This window comes from Pseudorasbora parva, chromosome 17, assembly GCF_024679245.1.
Source record: "Pseudorasbora parva isolate DD20220531a chromosome 17, ASM2467924v1, whole genome shotgun sequence".
Taxonomy (NCBI): domain Eukaryota; kingdom Metazoa; phylum Chordata; class Actinopteri; order Cypriniformes; family Gobionidae; genus Pseudorasbora; species Pseudorasbora parva.
This window is the reverse complement of record NC_090188.1, coordinates 28656606-28675525: the sequence shown is the minus strand read 5'-3', so window position 1 is coordinate 28675525 and position 18920 is coordinate 28656606. Positions and strand designations below refer to the sequence as shown.

General features: G+C 39.3%; 1 protein-coding gene across 3 annotated transcripts in view; it reads left to right on the top strand.

Moving 5' to 3' along the window:
* The window catches only part of LOC137045001 (interferon alpha-inducible protein 27-like protein 2A), a 42354-nt gene that overhangs the window by 17859 nt on the left and 5575 nt on the right, over nucleotides 1-18920 (top strand). Inside the window, exons 1-5 of one of the 3 annotated variants that reach the window (XM_067421421.1) lie at nucleotides 10455-10688; nucleotides 10772-10801; nucleotides 10909-11070; nucleotides 17110-17214; nucleotides 18485-18646. In XM_067421421.1, the coding sequence (XP_067277522.1) occupies nucleotides 10679-10688; nucleotides 10772-10801; nucleotides 10909-11070; nucleotides 17110-17214; nucleotides 18485-18646 (469 nt within the window). In that variant the 5' untranslated portion in view covers nucleotides 10455-10678. Of the gene's footprint in view, nucleotides 1-10454; nucleotides 10689-10771; nucleotides 10802-10908; nucleotides 11071-17109; nucleotides 17215-18484; nucleotides 18647-18920 lie in introns of those variants that run through there. The other 2 variants (XM_067421422.1, XM_067421420.1) reach the window with 2 other exon arrangements.

Genomic DNA, 18920 nt, shown 5'->3' with positions numbered 1-18920 from the left:
ATCTTGGCATATGAATCAAAGGGAGTGCAACCCCCAGGGAACATCAGAGCTCATTCCACGAGGGGCTTGGCCGCCTCTTGGGCTCTGTTCAGGGGAGTATCACTGCAGGATATCTGTTCTGCGGCCAGTTGGGCTTCTCCCCATACGTTTGTGCGTTACTACAGGCTGGATGTCACCAGAACCTCAGTAGCACATTCGGTCTTGGGGGTGAGGTCTTCCTAACCCTGCCTTCTTTATGTGTGACACACATAGCCTATGTTTCATGTCCTGCTTCACACCGCAGTTACGCAGTTGCGTCGGTGTGGCAAGTTCATGATTATGAGACGCGTCGTGCCCCGCCCCTCGGGGTGACCGTCTTTTTCTGGCTAACAGGACCTCACTGTGAGTGTATTGGGCAATCGGGGAGCTGTCCATGTCTCTCCCATAGGTGGATCTCGAAACGAGATGATGAAAGAGAACAATAGGTTACTATCGTAACCCCGGTTCTCTGAAACATCGAGTGGAGAGATCCACCAGCGTTGCCCCGCTTACCGCACGAGAAGCGAATATACTTACTGATGTACAGTAGCGTATGCAGCCCATATATGCCCGCTGGTAAGGGGTGGGGCCTTACTGGGCATTGGCTGCGCGCTCCTGCCTGTCTTGTCAGACTTGGTGCAATTGGATGCTTCTGCAGAGGTCAGGTACGGATGCCCTTCCCATAAGTGGATCTCTCCACTCGATGTTTCAGAGAACCGGGGTTACGATAGTAACCTATTGTTTTGATGAAAGAATATAGGCTCCCATGATCCCCATCAGAGAGAGATATGCCATATTTTAGCTATAATTGTGAACGCAACTTACATTCAACATTTTAATAGAGGGTATGCACATGATGTTACCGCCGGTCGCAGTTGCTACGGTTACGCCCTCTGAGTGGCAATAGACCAGATGGCAGCATTGAGTTTCAGAGTGAATGCCGCGAAACACAGAAGACAAGCTACTTGCATGTTTCCCGGAAGACAAATTAAGTAAGTAAATGAATTTACCTTGATCTTCAAATTGTTTTCACCCCTTGGCTCTTAATGCATATTTTTTCTGGCTCTGGGCTCTAAATTTTGGCCCAAACCCAAAGTACCTTTATATATCTATATATGTATATCAAACAAAACCTTAATCAATAATTTATTTTCCTATATTATTATAATGATTGGACCCACTTTATATTAGGTGGCCTTGATTACTATGTACTAACATTTTAATTAATAATTTGATATAATTTGTGTACATACATGTTTTTACATTGTAATTACTTTTCTTTTAAATACCTTCATGTAATTACGTCTGTAATTAATTTCTGAAGTTACTTTTGTAATTACACAGTTGGCACTTCCCTTAAACCTAACTATACCCTTAAACTGACCCACACTACCACACCTGTGCCTGACTCTACCCGTATCCCACCTCAGTATCAGGAAAGGGGTTTGGCAATACAATTTGAACACAGTACTTACATTGTACTTATTTTTTGATGTAAGTACATAGTACTTAAGGCCACCTAATATAAAGTGGGGCCATTATTCCTTTTATATTTCCTTTTACTGAAACACTAAAAAGTCAAGATTAATGTTGCCTTACTATTGTGTGTCCCTCTCACTGAAAGAAAGCACATGTTATCAGTATGTTTTGGTTAGAACTGGTTAGAACTGGAGCTTAATCAGCTCCAACCTCGGAAAGACAGTGTATCTGTGTATGTGCGCAATATTCTATGTTACAGATCAGTGTTGAGAATGGTGTACAATGGGCATCCTAAGAGATGGGTTGACTTGTTGTTCTGGGCAAGCTGGCACCTGCTCCAGATCTGGAAGGTGTCACAGACACGCCAGGCTCCCACGTCACCAAATCACAGCGCACGCTCTCACCTAAGTATTAACCACACACACCTGCAGCTCATCATCACCCCAATCATCAGCGGCACCACAAAAGGCACACACACGCACTCATTCACTGTCCGGTCTCGTTTGTAAAAGCCCGAGCACAAAAGTACCAACCCTTCTGCTCAGTGCCGTTTCTAGGCATAGGCAAACTAGGCGGTCGCCTAGGGCGCCAACAGCTGGGGGGGCGCCAGTGAGCCCCCGCCCCAACAAGATTTTTTTAGGTATTTCAGATATATATTATTATTAATATTTCGTACTTTTGCTATTTTAAGGCATTATGATTAGTTGCAATTATTGGAGTGAAGTCGCCATGGTGATAGTGGCCCTGCTGTAATGAAATGAGATCATGTAGAGGGCGGCAGGGAACGTCGTCATCCGTGGCGTTGTAACGCTTGTGTCCGAGTGAAAAATGCGGATAGCTCACTGGAGTGGATGCAAACACGGAGGCGATTAACATCAAACAGATCGCACTTTATTCCCCGCTGCACTCTCATCACAAACTCCCTTTCCGTCCACAGCATTACTTAATAAAACAAAATAACTGACTGTTAGCAACAGAAAATAGAAAATAATCCCCACACATGGGAGCACAACAAGACTCAGTGCGCACATACACAAAATGCAGACTTCGTTTGCAGGGAGCGCGCGCAACTCTTAAAGGGGCCACACATTTCTACTCGTTACAGCGTGCTTTAGTTTCATCATCATGAAAAGGTCAAAGCCATCAGGGGCTCAGTATCGTAAAAAGAAAAAAGAGGAAATATAAAAAAAGCGAAATATACAGGTATGTTAGCCTACTTATTGGTTACTTGTTCTCTACTAAGCTGGTGGCTCTATCATAACTTTGAGCAAAACTTTACACTGAATATAGCAGTTCATTTGAATAAAAAAAAAATTACATCAGAGATAGCTGTTTAAATCAAGTAGGCTAATACTGTCATAACCATAGGCGTCACTAGGCCCTTTTTTATGAACTTATGCCTCAGCCCCTCCTAAAAAATATGTGATTAACCTTTAAAACATATGAAACTGGCGCGAGGCTTCGGCTACCGCTTCGTCCCGTCTTTTAGTCTTTGTGTCAGTGTGTTCTTCAATCCGCAGAGGCGTCGAGTGACATGGTTTTCAAGCTTTTGTTATCTAATTTTTTGGCCTTCAGAACATCTTAAAATACACATATGTAGATCATAGAAATCAAAATTTTCTGTGATCTCAGTGATAATAAACCTAGCTACATTATTCGATTAATGCATGTACAATATGTCCATGAAATAAGGAAGTCATATTTGCTTTATAAGTTAGAATGTAAAATTTTTTTTTAAAAAAATAAAAAAATGGGGGGGGGGGGGGGTGCAACATATGAATCTTGCCTAGGGTGCCAGAAAGGCTAGAAACGGCCCTGCTTCTGCTTACTTCAAGGACTCCTTCGATGTTACTTACCTATCTCCAGTATCAACTTCCTAATCTTCAGCGTCTTCCTGTGTCCAGCGTGTGTGTGTTTTCCGTGTCTCTATTGTCCATCGCCTGAGCCTCACAACCGCCACCTGCAAGTATTCCCAGAGTATCAACCCAACGAACCATCACCGGCATATCTGCACTTCAGTCAAGTAATTCACCGAATCACCTGTTTACTTTGCTGGTGGTGAATAAACCTGAATCACTTCCCATCTTGTCTCCGTAGCCTCTGTACCGTAACAGAAGGTCACTACTGGCCTAATTCCGGGGTGAAAGAATCAACAAGTGATTATGGAAACGTGCATGTAATGACGTGGATAAGACCTTGAAAACGGAATAACTGTTGGGACAATTGTATGTACGATAGGGCGGGGCAACGAGACGGTGAGAGAGGGAGTGTGGCCTACAAACTACAAACTCCCTGTGAGACTTGAAGCTGCAGCTTAACAATTCACAAATACTGATATGCAAACTAGCTGCAGCTAGCAATTTTGGTGTGATTACTGAAGGTAAAAAGGCTGGTGCACATGTAGCATGTGTGAGCAGTACTCTGCTAAAAAAAAAAAGACCAGACCACATTGCACATCTAAAAGTATGTAAATAGGCCACTCACCATTTCTGCGGTGTAACAATAGAGTCTGGGACCATGACGTAAGCAACACAATGCATTTTGGGACTTTAGGTCACGGAGGCCGCTGTCGATACTGTGTTGTATAGGAAACTGACGTTTTTCTAGTTCAGCTAAAAAAAGTTACAATGGTGAATGTGTGTTGTGTCATTAACTGCCATAATCGCACTCACGACCGGAGTGGAAACCTAATCGCAAATTGAGTGTGATTGTTTAGCTTTCCCTCCTGGAAACAGCACATTGGATCTTATTCATGGGCTTTAGGACACAGACACTACATCAGTGAATCCCTTCTGATTTAACGTTACGCTATGGAATTGCGATATGATATATGTTGATTAAACAAATGGCCCACTGGCTGAGATCAAGCAATATTATTTTAAATATCAGATACAGACTTTTTGTTAGGCTATATTAAAAAAAAATGTGAAAGAGAAATCAATGTGTTGTCCTGTGTGTGGTGCGATAGACGCCTGTATGATTTGATTGTATGAAATGTGATGAATATGTGCAATGACCTGGCATTACGACTGAGTGCTCATGTACGCAAGAGATTCAAATATTAGTACATTCATTCTGTGCAAGCAGTTCTTAAAAAGTATTAACATGAATACAGTCGTTTTTTTCTCTAGTGATTCATATTTGTTAACATTGTACGCTCCTGAGCGTGACCTAAAACATGGCGGCGACTGCCCAGAATGCAACGCGCAGTGACGTTGATTCCCGGACTCTGTAGCTGTGTCCCAAAGTGAAGTGCGCGCACTTCGAAGGCCGCATTTGAAGTGCGATTACGTCATACCTGCACTACGAAGACTGTCCCAATGTGAAGGCTGCACCCTCTGAAGGCCGCATTTGAAGTGCGATTACGTCACAGTGGCCCTCATTTATCAATCTTGCGTAGAAACTGGTGTATATGTTGGCGTAAGATTATGCTTACACCCCTCTCACCGCCTGATTTATGAAGCAGTGCGTAGGCTACCTCTGCAATCCAGGTGTACGCAATACTTGCCCTTAATAAATGTGGCGGCTGAAAACGATCGTCATTAGAATAACACGCCCCTATATATTCAAGTCTCCGCCTCTCCCACGCCCTCATTTTACGCCATGGACAAACAGAAGACGGCAAAGAAGCGAAACTTCTTCGACGTGGAGATCGGGCGCGCTCAATCATCTCACTAGTCCACTAGTCAGGGCACTGACTAGGACATAAGTCAATGGGCTGACTCCCTGATCAGTGCCCTGACTACTGAACTAGTGAGATGATTGAGACGCGCCCATCGAGGCCATCACCAGGGAAGTGGGAAAAAAAAACCGAAATGGTTTTATTTGGGAGTTTAAAGAGTGGGATTAAAGGCACCTACAAAAACAAAATATGGACCCAAATTACGAGTATCTTAATAGTGTGGAGGTTGATAAGTGCACTCCAGCAGTTTAAATAGCTGTTTGGATGATAAATTACCATCACAATGCATTATTTTACAGCACGTTTTGAAACAATTAGCATTTAATTTAGTATCACGGCACATGTATTGGGGTGTACAATAGTGATGATGATGTGATGTGGAGTACTACCATTCATTCACATTAATAATTACATGACAATTTGTAAGATTCTTATTATTATTATGATTATTATTCTTAATGACGCTTGTTATTCAGAAGAAGAATGTCGTTTTTATTGATTTTATTATTATTTAAAAGAAGAAGGTCATTTTTTTATTTTGTCAGTCTGAATTATTTTAGTCCCAGTCCGTGCGCAGCTGCCGGGCCAGGCGCGCCGGTAAAGCGCACAGGCTCGCGACTGGAGGAATACATATGCCTACAAATCAAACGCTTTGGTAAAGTCACACAAATTAAACATTGACGTTCATGTTGCACAAAATAAACACTGAATGTTGTCGTTGTGGTTTTTAACAGTGGGTCATAATATAGCATATCTTTGTCAGTGCGTTTTGTGGTGTTAGGAATTGTTTTTCTGCGCATTTTCCCACTAACTCAAACGTGCGTACACCACCTCCTGAGCTGGCGTAGGATTTGAGCGTGCCGTACGCCAACGTCCATATTGATAAATCTCAAATGCTGCGTCCCAATTCGCCTACTATATACTGTATACTATTATACTACGTCCTAAAAGTATGTACTCTTTTTGTGAAGAAAAAGTATATACTTTTGAGTGTGTAGCAGAAAAGTATGCAAGCTTCGGGACTACTTCGCCATCTTTAACGGACTCTGTCGCTTAGTTACGTGCATCCCGTCACCGTTTATCTGCCCTGTCAATCATCGTCAGATTCGTCACAGTTCAAATCCTCCACATTCAGTTTAATCTCCTACCGTATCGGAGAGAAATGTAGCCGCTCGTTGATCTGCCATTTGTGGGTCTTTAATGCAGAGACTCTCCTCATGTGTTTGCAGTTTGAATATAATGATGCATTTAAAAGTTAATGGCCAAACATGTCATTACAAAAGTTCACAATGCTGCTGCAGGTGAAATATAATGTGGACAACACTGAATAAATATATTTTTGTCAGGTTAAATATTGATAGGGTCACTCAAACCCCTTTATCTAAACTTCTCTACTTAACCGTCGAACTCGCACATCCGTCATGTTTGTAGTTTTTTAACGCTTTTTATCCGCGTTTGTAGTTCTAATCGAATCCTCGTCCAACTCGCAATGGGTTGTGGGCAATATCAGCCGTTTGAGTGCCCATCGATCCATACTGTGAATTCGGACCGGAAATAGTAAACCATCCGGGAATCTTTGGAATACTCTTTTCACCATACTACGATTTGGGACATACTAATTCTATTTTCGTATACTATTTAGGATGGATAGTATGCGAATTGGGACGCAGGGACAGTCACCGTGGGTTTGGGTGTACGCAAGGTGTACGCTGGAAATTTGGTGTACGCACTTTTGATAAATGAGGGCCAGTGGCACTACGTAGGCTGTCCCAAAGGGAGAGCTGCACCTCTGAAGGCCGCATTTGAAGTGCGATTGCGTCACAGCGGTGCGACGAAGGCTGCCGCAATTCATGAGCGACTTCAAAATGCGCCCTTCGGTTCTCAGGCAAAGGAAGGGTAGGCTACAGCAGATGGGACCTTCCCATAACTTCGCAGCCTTCCCTATCCCAGAATTCACAGCACACTGGTGACTACAGGATTTGACTGGTCCGCAGTCAAATCCTATTTTTCTTACAGCCTAGGCTGTAGCCTATGTCAACACCGTAACTAAAACAAATATCACAGAAAAATAGGCTAAATCAAATGTGACATCTGTCACTCAGAATTATAAGAAAAAATACAAACAAACGAAAACTGCTGACTTAGATGCTAAAATAAAGTTTATATATATATATATATATATATATATATATATATATATATATATATATATATATATATATATATATATATATATATATATATATATAGCCTATATATATATATATATATATATATATATATATATATATATATATATATATATATATATATATATGAATGAATGAATGAATGAATGAATGTTCACTGACGACGGTCAACGAAACATCTATCCTCCAAAGGCTGAATGCGTGGCCGACACAGAACAATTTAAATGGCTTATTATTTTTTATGCAAGTTATTTGTAAATTAAACGAACTGCTGTCTATTGTTCATTTTCGTTAACTTCAAACGTAGGCTAAATTAAAGAGAAGTGGTTTTTCTATAGCCTAGCTATTGTTTATTTTTGTAATGCACGTTATAATTTGTAGCTACATTAAACACATTTATGTTTATACATATATTTTCTTGTCATGTAATTTAAAATGTGTAAATGAAAATAAATTGGTCTATTAGCCTACGTAGGCTTTTTACAACTATAGCCTATTTATAGACCAATAAAATAACTTAAGTTTAACATTAGAAACAACAAATTTTTATTATCAGCCAAACCAGAAGAAAACCCTTTTCTACTCTTTCATTGCGCTGAGCGGGAGAAGCTGGAGCTGGACCGGGATGGGGAATAATGCACAATAGAGACTCTGGTAAGGCCTGAGCGGGACATCATCTTCTGGGATGAGTGCATATTTCCACTGTCCGCAGCTTTGCGGGGCCGAATCGGTCGACGGCTGCATGGCATGCCATAAAAAAAAAAAAAAATGGACGTATATAGGCTAAATGTTTAAAATATATTGTAACAGTTACATTTAACATAAGAAATAACCTAACTAATATTTGCAATTTGACAATATTTAACCGGCTACAGATTTACATGCTTATGGTCCAGCCCATCGTCGCAGGCTTTGAAGCATGTCAAAACCCAATAGAAAGCTCAAAAAAAGTATATATATATATATATATATATATATATATATATATATATATATATATATATATATATATATATATATATATATATATATATATATATATATATATATATATATATATATTTCTCTTTTTAAATCTCCTCACGAACGTCCGCTGTCAGTTGTCAGAACCTGCTCCATTAACGGCGCTTTGGTTCATTGTTGCCAAGTCTGGAATGGGGTTGCATTTAGGCTACTGTTGGGGTGTTTGTAGCCTATAGTCCACAGGTTAAGTTGTCTTTACTTAAGCAATATGTCTACTGCCCGCGCCCCGCATTTTGGGATATTTTGGCCCATTCTGGCTGTGATTCCGATACTTTTGAATAACAATTGGAGGGGTTTTATTATTCAGACCTGGCAACCCTGTCCCTCGGTTCGCCCTTCGTGCACTTCGTGCACTTCGTGCACTTTGAAGGCGTGGCCTGGTCTGGCCTTCGAAGTGCGCACCCTTCACTTTGGGACACAGCTATTACCATGCACAACTTTTTCTTCTTCTTTACATGTTTTATGGTGGTTGGAAGACCAGCTTGGATGGTGCGTTTAACACCGCCAACTGGACCGGAGTGTGAAGCATCCACAATGAGCTCACGCTTTACACACATGCTGAGGATCACAGTATGAGGATCAGATGAATTCGCGTTGAGCTCACGCTTTACACACATGCTGAGGATCACATGAGGATCAGATGAATTCACGTTGAGCTCACGCTTTACACACATGCTCAGGATCACAGTATGAGGATCAGATGAACTCACGTTGAGCTCACACTTTACACACATGCTGAGGATCACAGTATGAGGATCAGATGAACCACTGCCAGTGGTATTGGGGGAACACCCCACAATAGCTGCAGGTTTGGAGATACTCTGACCCAGTTCTCTAGCCAACACAACTTTGCCCTTCAAACTCGCTCAAATCATTGCTTGCTACATATGCCCATTTTTCCTGCTTCTAACACATCAACTCTGAGGACAAAATGTTCACTTGCTGCCTAATATATCCCACCCACAAATAAGTGCCGTGATGAAGAGATAATCAGTGTTATTCATTTCACCTGTCAGTGGTCATAATGTTATGCCTGTGTTGGTGTGAGTAATATTATTATTGTATAGTATTTTTTATTTTATTTTTACTATGTCTGCTTGATGAAAACAATAAAATATCCCAATGGACATCCTCATAATCCACTCTCAGAAGTCACGTACACATCTGGAAAATTATGGCAAACAGGTGTTTATGTATTTTTATTGTATTTTATCATATTTTTATTGTTTGGTCTCCACACTCAAAGTAAGGTCTACCATGCGGTTGAGGAATCAGTTAAAGTTAATAAAGTTTAGTTGTCTGAACGTGCATCTCCTGAAATTTGTAAATAAAACATCACTTAAATCCAGGATTCAGCAGTGCTTTTGCCACTCAGTCCAGCTGGGGGGCGCGTTCCGGCAGGAAAGTGACATCAATGCATAGTTGCCAATAAGGGCATTTTTCAAATTTAATTTTCAAGACATGAAAAGTTCAATTCAGTATTCACTGTCTGAGATGCAGATGTGGGAGTACTTCATTTGTTTAGGCAAATTCAATTTCTACACAGCAAGTAACGAATTAAGTTCCCTTTTGCGTCTTTTTGTTCTGAAATATTTTAAGATTGAAAACTGTCCCGAGTGTCGTTCATGTTCTCACAACACTACATTGCTAGAATTCATAAAACTATCTGGCAATTGACACTGTTTTATACTCGCCAAAAAGATTTTTACTTGCATATGGTGCTTAACAAGTGTTAATATTAGGCCCTGCTCATATGTAGCTATAATGGCACAGAAATTAAAGATTTCCACAAAGTTCACACACCCAGTGCCGGATTATGTTGTGCAGAATAAATTGACATGCTATTTGTCTGATGGTGATTCTGTTGCAGCTGCATCGACACCGGTTAATGAAGTGATTATTAAAAAGAGGATAAAATAAAACTATCATAAAGAGGATTGCCCTCTGAGGTTTGTGTGGCGAGTCATGTGCAGAGCTTCACGTTCACACGGAGCCAATTTATTGCACTACGTTTAGCCAACATTTCAATTATGTTTTCTTCCTACTGAATAAAAATATAAATTTCAATCCTGTGATTTGTTTGTGTGGCTGCTTGCTGTTCAAATGAGGCACCAAGTTTGTAATACTTTAATAATGTGTTATTTTAAATGTTCGCTTAACTCTAGGCTATAAATCTATAGGCTAGATGAGTTTCGTTTCCTGAAAAGGACACACCCGAGGCTTTTAAACTCAACCTCTCTCACACAAGTAGTCAGTTCAAGAGCGTCCCAGGCTCAGCTAACTTAAGATGGATCCCTGTAAGTAGCATACCTGCAGATACTGCAGAATTTTTAGCCTATTATTCATCAGTCACAGTTATTAATGTTTGTTTTCTTATAAGGTACAATTATTGCAGCTGGAACAGGAGCAGGTAAAAATCTCGGTTTACTCGATGACATGATCTTAACTGTTGCAACACAAATGTTAGTAATAGGCTGTTCAAGTGGCTTTTAAATTTGTATCCGTCTGAACCAATAGTCGCAGCAGTGGCAGCAGCACCAGCTGTTCTAGCAGCGGCCGGTTTCACCGCAGGTGGAATTACTGCAGGTTCCATTGCCTCCGGTATGATGTCAGCTGCTGCCGTGGCTAACGGAGGAGGGGTCGCAGCTGGAGGCGTAGTAGCAACTCTTCAAGCAGCTGGTGAGACAAATGTAAACCTCTCCAGTTCATCTCTGTGAATATCATCTTCACCCCATGCGATTTTCAGTAACATAAGGCTTAACTTAATGTAAAAACCAAGTTGCGGCAAGCTCTGCGAGCTCCCAAAAAGTTTATCTTGAAGCCAATACGAAAGTGACTTACACTGCGACTGGCCTAGAGACAGGCTCCAAAAGGGAGCAGAATCTCATTCAGTACCATGTTAAAATGCCCAACTTTAAGCAGAAAAAAGGTAACACTTTACAATAAGGTCTCATTTGTTAACAGTAGTTACTGTATTAACTATCATGAACTAACCGTGAGCAATACATTTGTTGTATTTGTTAATCTTTGTTAATGTTAGCTTATAAAACTCCAGCTGTTTGTTCATGTAAGTTCAAAGCCTTTTAATAAAAGTTGAAATTAACATTGACAAAGATAAATAAATGATTTATAAGTGCAGTTCATTATTAGTTCATGTTAACTAATGAACTTTATTGTAAAGTGTTTCCAAATTTTTTTATTTACAGCCAGGTACAAATTGTGTTTTTGGTTTATATGCTAATTTTGCCCTTCATGACAACTGTGAGGGGGTGATTTTTTTTTTTTTTTTTTTTTTTTTTATAACTTATTCGTTTAAATTATATAAAGCCTTAAAGTTCTGCATAATTAAGGGTGTGGTCACATTGAGTGTGATATATGGATTGCTGTTTGTCTGCTGTCTGTAGTCATTAGGGCTTGTTTGAGATGAGCAAAATCTGCGCAGAACCATGCATGCCGGTTAGAAATGTGTCCGAAGCACGATGGGAAACTGCCTTGATGACACAGCTTAATGCTCATTGGTTTAAACAACCGTGATGTATGGTTCTTTTTTTAAATGTTTGATTTTAAAACTCTGATTTTATGTTTTTATGTGTATAAATTATGTGTGAATTTTCTCGGACAGTGCGATCTCTCTGTGGGTTATGCTTGTTGTCATATTTTTAAAATATATAAAAACATGTATGTAGCCTAATTAAAGTAAAAATGCTTGATAAACAGGTCTTTCGAATGGAAATAAATAACAAAACTCTGGGTGTCTTGTTCATAATATTTATTTTCATATGAAAGCAACAGAACTTAAATTACATCCAGTTTATCAGCAACAAAGCGCACGAGTGTGAATCCCGCGATATCCGCAACTGATCTCGCTGGTGTGTGATCCACTACGAGAAGAGTGAACTGTCCGGCTTGCTTGCACTTTTTTCACTCCTCCCCTCACTGCAGCCGCCTAGTCTCGCCTTTATTTCAGGCGAGGCAAGGCGAATCTCAAACAAGCCTAATGACTACAAACAGCAGACAAACAGCAATCCATATATCACACTCAATGTGACCACACTCGATTATGCAGAACTTTAAGGCTTTATATAATTTAAACGAATAAGTTATACAAAAAAAATCACCCCCTCACAGTTGTCATGAAGGGCAAAATTAGCCATATAAACCAAAAACACAATTTGTACCTGGCTGTAAATATTTTTTTTGGAAACACTTTACAATAAAGTTTATTAGTTAACATGAACTAATAAAGAACTGCACTTATAAATCATTTATTTATCTTTGTCAATGTTAATTTCAACTTTGTCCGACGTATGTCAACAAAGGCCGCCGATGGCCAGGCGGATGTATCGGATTCTGCAGTCGAGCGCAGTTGCTCTCCACCGACTGCGCTGAGCAAAAGCATGATGGGAAACGACTTGCTGACGACACAGCTTAATGCTTACAACCATGATGTAAGGTGGATTTTTTTAAATATTTGATTTCAAAACTCTGATATCATGATATCAGACAGAGAGAACTGTCCGGCTCTCCTGCACTTTTTTCACTCCTCCCCTCACTGCAGCCGCCTAGTCTCGCCTTTATTTCAGGCGAGGCAAGGCGCATCTCAAACAAGCCTATTAACTCTCTTCAGAAACGTATGGGTGACATCACGGACACTACATCAAAAAACAATTTTAGTCTATGACTTTATAGTATAGTCCAATTTGGAGCAGTTTTTTTTATTATTATTTTTGTCATGCTGATGTTAGTTCAAGTGTTCCTTCTTTGGTTTTAGTTAGTTATTTTAAGCTATAAAAACGGTGGTGTGACGTTATGATTGACAGCTGAGATGGACAGCTTCTCTGAGTGAAGTAGTCACTGAGGCACTAATGGACATTTATCAGGAACCTCGGGAGGTTTGGAGCTTTAACTTTAATCTCTACATTTCCATAATTGTTTATATCACAATAAGTTGTTGATATGGTGGGAGTGTGTGTGTGTGTGTGTGTTGGGGGGGGGGGGGGGGGGGTTCTTGATATCCTCACGTTTACTACTGCACAGACTTGGGCTCTAAATTGCTACTACGCACAGACTAGAAACCCAAGATATCAGAGCCATTATTTAACAATGGCGCCTTTTTACCCCCTCAAAACGACCCATTTAGGTGCATGTCTCTTTAAATGATAATGCGCTACTGCTCACCCCACCCCTCTCGTCTGTGGGGCATGTAGACACAAGACAGGTGCAGTGCTGCCTTGGCAGACAGCATACAACTGGCCGAGGGGGGAAATATGCTAATATGGGACAGTAATTCAACAGTCGTGGGCGGCGCATTAGCAATCTGACGTTATATTGCTCAAAAAATTAGAGTGTTTCGCCATTTGAGGATAAAAAAAATGGGGTGAAAAGAATTGAGAATTGATGGAGATGAGAGAGCAGGAATTTAATAAATAATTTACTACCCACTGACTTAGTTTTAAAGCCATTGCTCATAATTCAAACATCTTAAAATGCTCATATGTAGATCAGAGAAATCAAATTTTTTTCAAGCATGCCCCCGAACCCCCCTACTACCTAGAGTGTAATTAAAGCACCTTTTTTTCCTGACTATTTTTTAAGCTTGTGATCCTACAAACGTAGATTTTGTGACTTCTTTAAAACGTCATGTTTCACAACATGAAACAACACACATGTTAGCGTATAGTTCAGTCACGAGAATTTGTGATTCAAACTTTGTTTGGACTGAAAAAGGTGGTACATGATCATGGTTAGTAATTTGAGGACATTGTAGTAAATATGATATGAAAAAGGTCCACTTTTTCATATCATAAAAAGGACATTTTTCATTAGGCTGGCTACGGGCCAGATCCATCCCCCACACTTTTGATAAGCTTGCTACGCCCCTGGTTGTAGGTCTATCCAAATGATGTCTTTCCTGGTTTGGTTGAAACACACCCCATAATAACAGCCCAATGGAGCAGTTTCAGCAAGGGCGTAGGTTTGGTCTCAGCTTTGGTGGGGACATGCCACCAGGTTTGCCCAGATTATATAGTCTATTATTTATTACTGAGTATGGAAATGCACCATAGTTTAGGAATGAACGATTATTAATTGATGAGGCTTTTCAGCCCAATCCAGTACCATAATAATAATAAAAGACAAAATACTCTTTAATTGTCAAGTTAATAAATTATTTTTAAAACTGATTTGGAAAAAAAACACAACATGCACACAAAATAACTTATTTTCAATATAAAAAAAATGATTGTGGACTGGATTTTTTTTTAACCTCATCACATCATTGAGCATGTCAAAGATTAGTAACAACTTTAGATTTGATGCATTGTTAGTTTTTGTACAGGATCAGTTTTTGTTTCTCCCTCATTTACTGTTTGTGGCTGTTTTTGCCCCATTGACTTCCATTATAACCACATTTTTTTATTTTAAAGCCATAATGCTATATAATCATGCACAATCACCTTTTATATTGAAAATAAGTTATTTTGTTTGTAAGTTTTTTTTTCCAAACCAGTTTTGAATCAGTTTTTGAAAATCATTTATGAACTTGGCATTTAAAGAGTGATAGTAGTGATAAGAGTGACAATCAAACAATGACAACAGCTCAACAATAAACATGGAATCAAGTAGGCCTATGCAAACTTGCAACAGAACACATTTTATATTATTTTACATTTGATTATTGTATTTATTTCTAAAGAACTCTTTAATAGCCTATATTGGTGCACTTTAAAGGGATGGCTCACAAAAGAATAAAAATCCTGTCATCATTTACTCGCCCTCATGATGTTCCAAACCTGTACGAGTTTCTTTGTTCTGCTGAACACAAAAGAAGATTTTAAAGGAAGTTTGTAACCAGGCTGCTTTGGGGGAACCATTTACTTCCATGGTAGGAATTCAACATAACAAAGAAATTTATACAGGTTTAAAAAGGAAATTGACAGATTTTTCATTTTTGGGTGCACTGTCTCTTTAAGCAGTCATTTTGCACCAGTAACCACTTTACTGAAAAAAATGTTCTGAAATTCAAACATTAAATTAAATTTTCTTTATTAATTTACTATTATGACTATATTATTATGCAATTATTTGTCACATTTTTATCTAAATATTTTTTTAAATGTCAAACTTTATATGACAGGATTATTTATTATTAATATAGCCTATAGCTAAATTATAAATTAATAACATTAATTAGGCTATAATCTATTAATTAACCGGTCTAATGTCTAGAAAAATAAGTCTGCCAAGCTTTGGTAATGTATGGAATATTATATTAATATATTATCCATTAAATGGCCTACCTAGAAGCACGGATGTGTCCGTCATCGCTGCTGCTTTCAGTCAGACAGTCTGAGACACTGAAATGCTTCTCTGCAAAGGTTGCAGTTTTTTCTTAGGTTCATCGTAAGTTACTGGACAGACTCACTGATACCTTTTTTTCTATTCAGCCCTATATCTGGAAATCCTCTTGCGTTTAAACGGTGGACGCGAGCTCGACATGTTTTTAAAAAAGCGCGCAAGTTTCCAGCGCATGTTCTCGAGACTCCGTCGCTATGGCAGCAAAGCTGCTAAAACCCAATCTTGTGCATCGCGTCGCGTATTGGTTTGATACGGCGGAACGCGTCATTTTGCTTGTAAATACGGGAAGATACGGAATCGATCCATATAGCAGCACGAAGGAGTTTGCTAAAATATTGGTGGGGACAATTTTGCCATCTTAAAATATTGATTGGGACTAGTACCTAGCGTCAGACTCATATTCTGACTAGAATTGAGTATGACCACGTCAGGCTAACCTTATAAGGACAAAACCTGACAAATATCTTGAAATACATCATGTTTTGAGGTGTGGTAACCTTAGTAAGTGAATAATTCACAGACAAGCCTGCATTACTACCTCAGGTGTGCATTATTTTTCTAATAATTCAACGCCTCTGCATTTCTTACACATTTGTGTGTTAATGCAGGCAGCAACACAATGACATGTGAGTAGGCTAAATGTCCGTTTCATTTTCCATTGAACTATCCCATTAACTCTCCAGCAGCCCGCCACTTAGCAAAGGTTTCCATTCGTACTACCAGTTGTAAGTTCCAAATCCTTTCACATTTATTTGTAGATTTAATGTCAGGTAGGCTACTTTTAGTATTTTTGAGCTACTGACTACCGAACTACTTAAACATCTACTTGAGTCAATTTCCATGAAAGTGTTTTCAGACAACACTGATAGGCTATGAGGCAATTGGTATACAAACCACAAATGTTTTTGTTGCACACATTTCCTCCCGCGGATGTGACATTTCCCTTAAACATTAAGCCATCTTGTTATATTAGTATAATGCATGGCATATTAGCAGGCAGCCATGTTCATTTATTTGATCGTGTTGGTGTTCAGGTTTTTCCTGTAGCCTATAGAACCCTAGTCTCAACCTTAGACGACACGGCCACGGACCGCTGGCTGAAGGTCTGGCTATACACGAGTCTAATAGAACCCTGAACTAATAAAACATAATTTAGAATTATTGTATCATTGATTAACTAACTCTGTTATTTTAGATTTTATTTTATTGAATTTAGATGAGAAAAAGATGAAGAACTCTTTATGTAATAATCAGATTTCTTTTGTTGTAGTTTCTAGACAAAAGCCATTAATTAGTGATCCAATAGCTTCAGCTTAATGCTCCTTTTGAGTGACTGGTCCTGAAATAATTTTGTTTTCTTAGGTGCCGCTGGAATCCCTATCGCAGCTAAAGCTGTTATAGGTGCCATAGGGGGAACTGTGGCTGGAGCTATAGGTGGCCCACTTATATGCAGTTCAGGAGCCACAGGTGAATCTTAAGTTCTCTTGAGTGCTCATTAGTTATTATAGTATTATGGATTTTCTTTTTCCAAAAGTAAGGAACTGCTGCATAACACTCTCCAAAAATGTGCTTTAATATCTTTAATACACTAATAGTTGAATAAACAGATGTTAAAGTTCATTTTTGTGGAGTGTTATTATACTGCTGCTATAAAAAGCATTTTAATCATATAGTTAACTAAAAATGCTATATTACTCATATAGTTAAATATAATAGCTAACTTAGGCTTTAATATAAATATAATACTTTTATTATTGCAGCAGTAACTGTTTCATCTACTATGTGTTGCATCGTGATTTGCTGTACTGCGAGAACGTTTTTTGATAACGTTGAGAGAACTTTCAAAGAACGTTAGCCAACGTTCTGAGAACGTTCCCTGTTAGCTGGGCGATCACCGGTGATCAGCGCGAGATGCATGCCGGTTAGAAATGTGTCCGAAGCACGATGGGAAACGACTTGATGACACAGCTTAATGCTCATTGGTTTAAACAACCGTGATGTATGGTTCTTTTTTTAAATGTTTGATTTTAAAACTCTGATTTTATGTTTTTATGTGTATAAATTATGTGTGAATTTTCTCGGACAGTGCGATCTCTCTGTGGGTTATGCTTGTTGTCATATTTTTAAAATATATAAAAACATGTATGTAGCCTAATTAAAGTAAAAATGCTTGATAAACAGGTCTTTCGAATGGAAATAAATAACAAAACTCTGGGTGTCTTGTTCATAATATTTATTTTCATATGAAAGCAACAGAACTTAAATTACATCCAGTTTATCAGCAACAAAGCGCACGAGTGTGAATCCCGCGATATCCGCAACTGATCTCGCTGGTGTGTGATCCACCACGAGAAGAGTGAACTGTCCGGCTTGCTTGCACTTTTTTCACTCCTCCCCTCACTGCAGCCGCCTAGTCTCGCCTTTATTTCAGGCGAGGCAAGGCGAATCTCAAACAAGCCTAATGACTACAAACAGCAGACAAACAGCAATCCATATATCACACTCAATGTGACCACACTCTTGATTATGCAGAATTTAAGGCTTTATATAATTTAAACGAATAAGTTATACAAAAAAAATCACCCCCTCACAGTTGTCATGAAGGGCAAAATTAGCAGGTAAACAGGAGCAGGTAAAAATCTCGGTTTACTCGATGACATGATCTTAATTGTTGCAATGTTAGTAATAGGCTAACTGTTCAAGTGGCTTTTAAATTTGTATCCGTCTGAACCAATAGTCGCAGCAGTGGCAGCAGCTCCAGCTGTTCTAGCAGCGGCCGGTTTCACCGCAGGTGGAATTACTGCAGGTTCCATTGCCTCCGGTATGATGTCAGCTGCTGCCGTGGCTAACGGAGGAGAGGTCGCAGCTGGAGGAGTGGTAGCAACTCTTCAAGCAGCTGGTGAGACAAATGTAAACCACTCCAGTTCATCTCTGTGAATATCATCTTCACCCCATGCGATTTTCAGTAACATAAGGCTTAACTTAATGTAAAAACCAAGTTGCGGCAAGCTCTGCGAGCTCCCAAAAAGTTTATCTTGAAGCCAATACGAAAGTGACTTACACTGCGACTGGCCTCTAGAGCCAGGCTCCAAAAGGGAGCAGAATCTCATTCAGTACCATGTTAAAATGCCCAACTTTAAGCAGAAAAAAGGTAACACTTTACAATAAGGTCT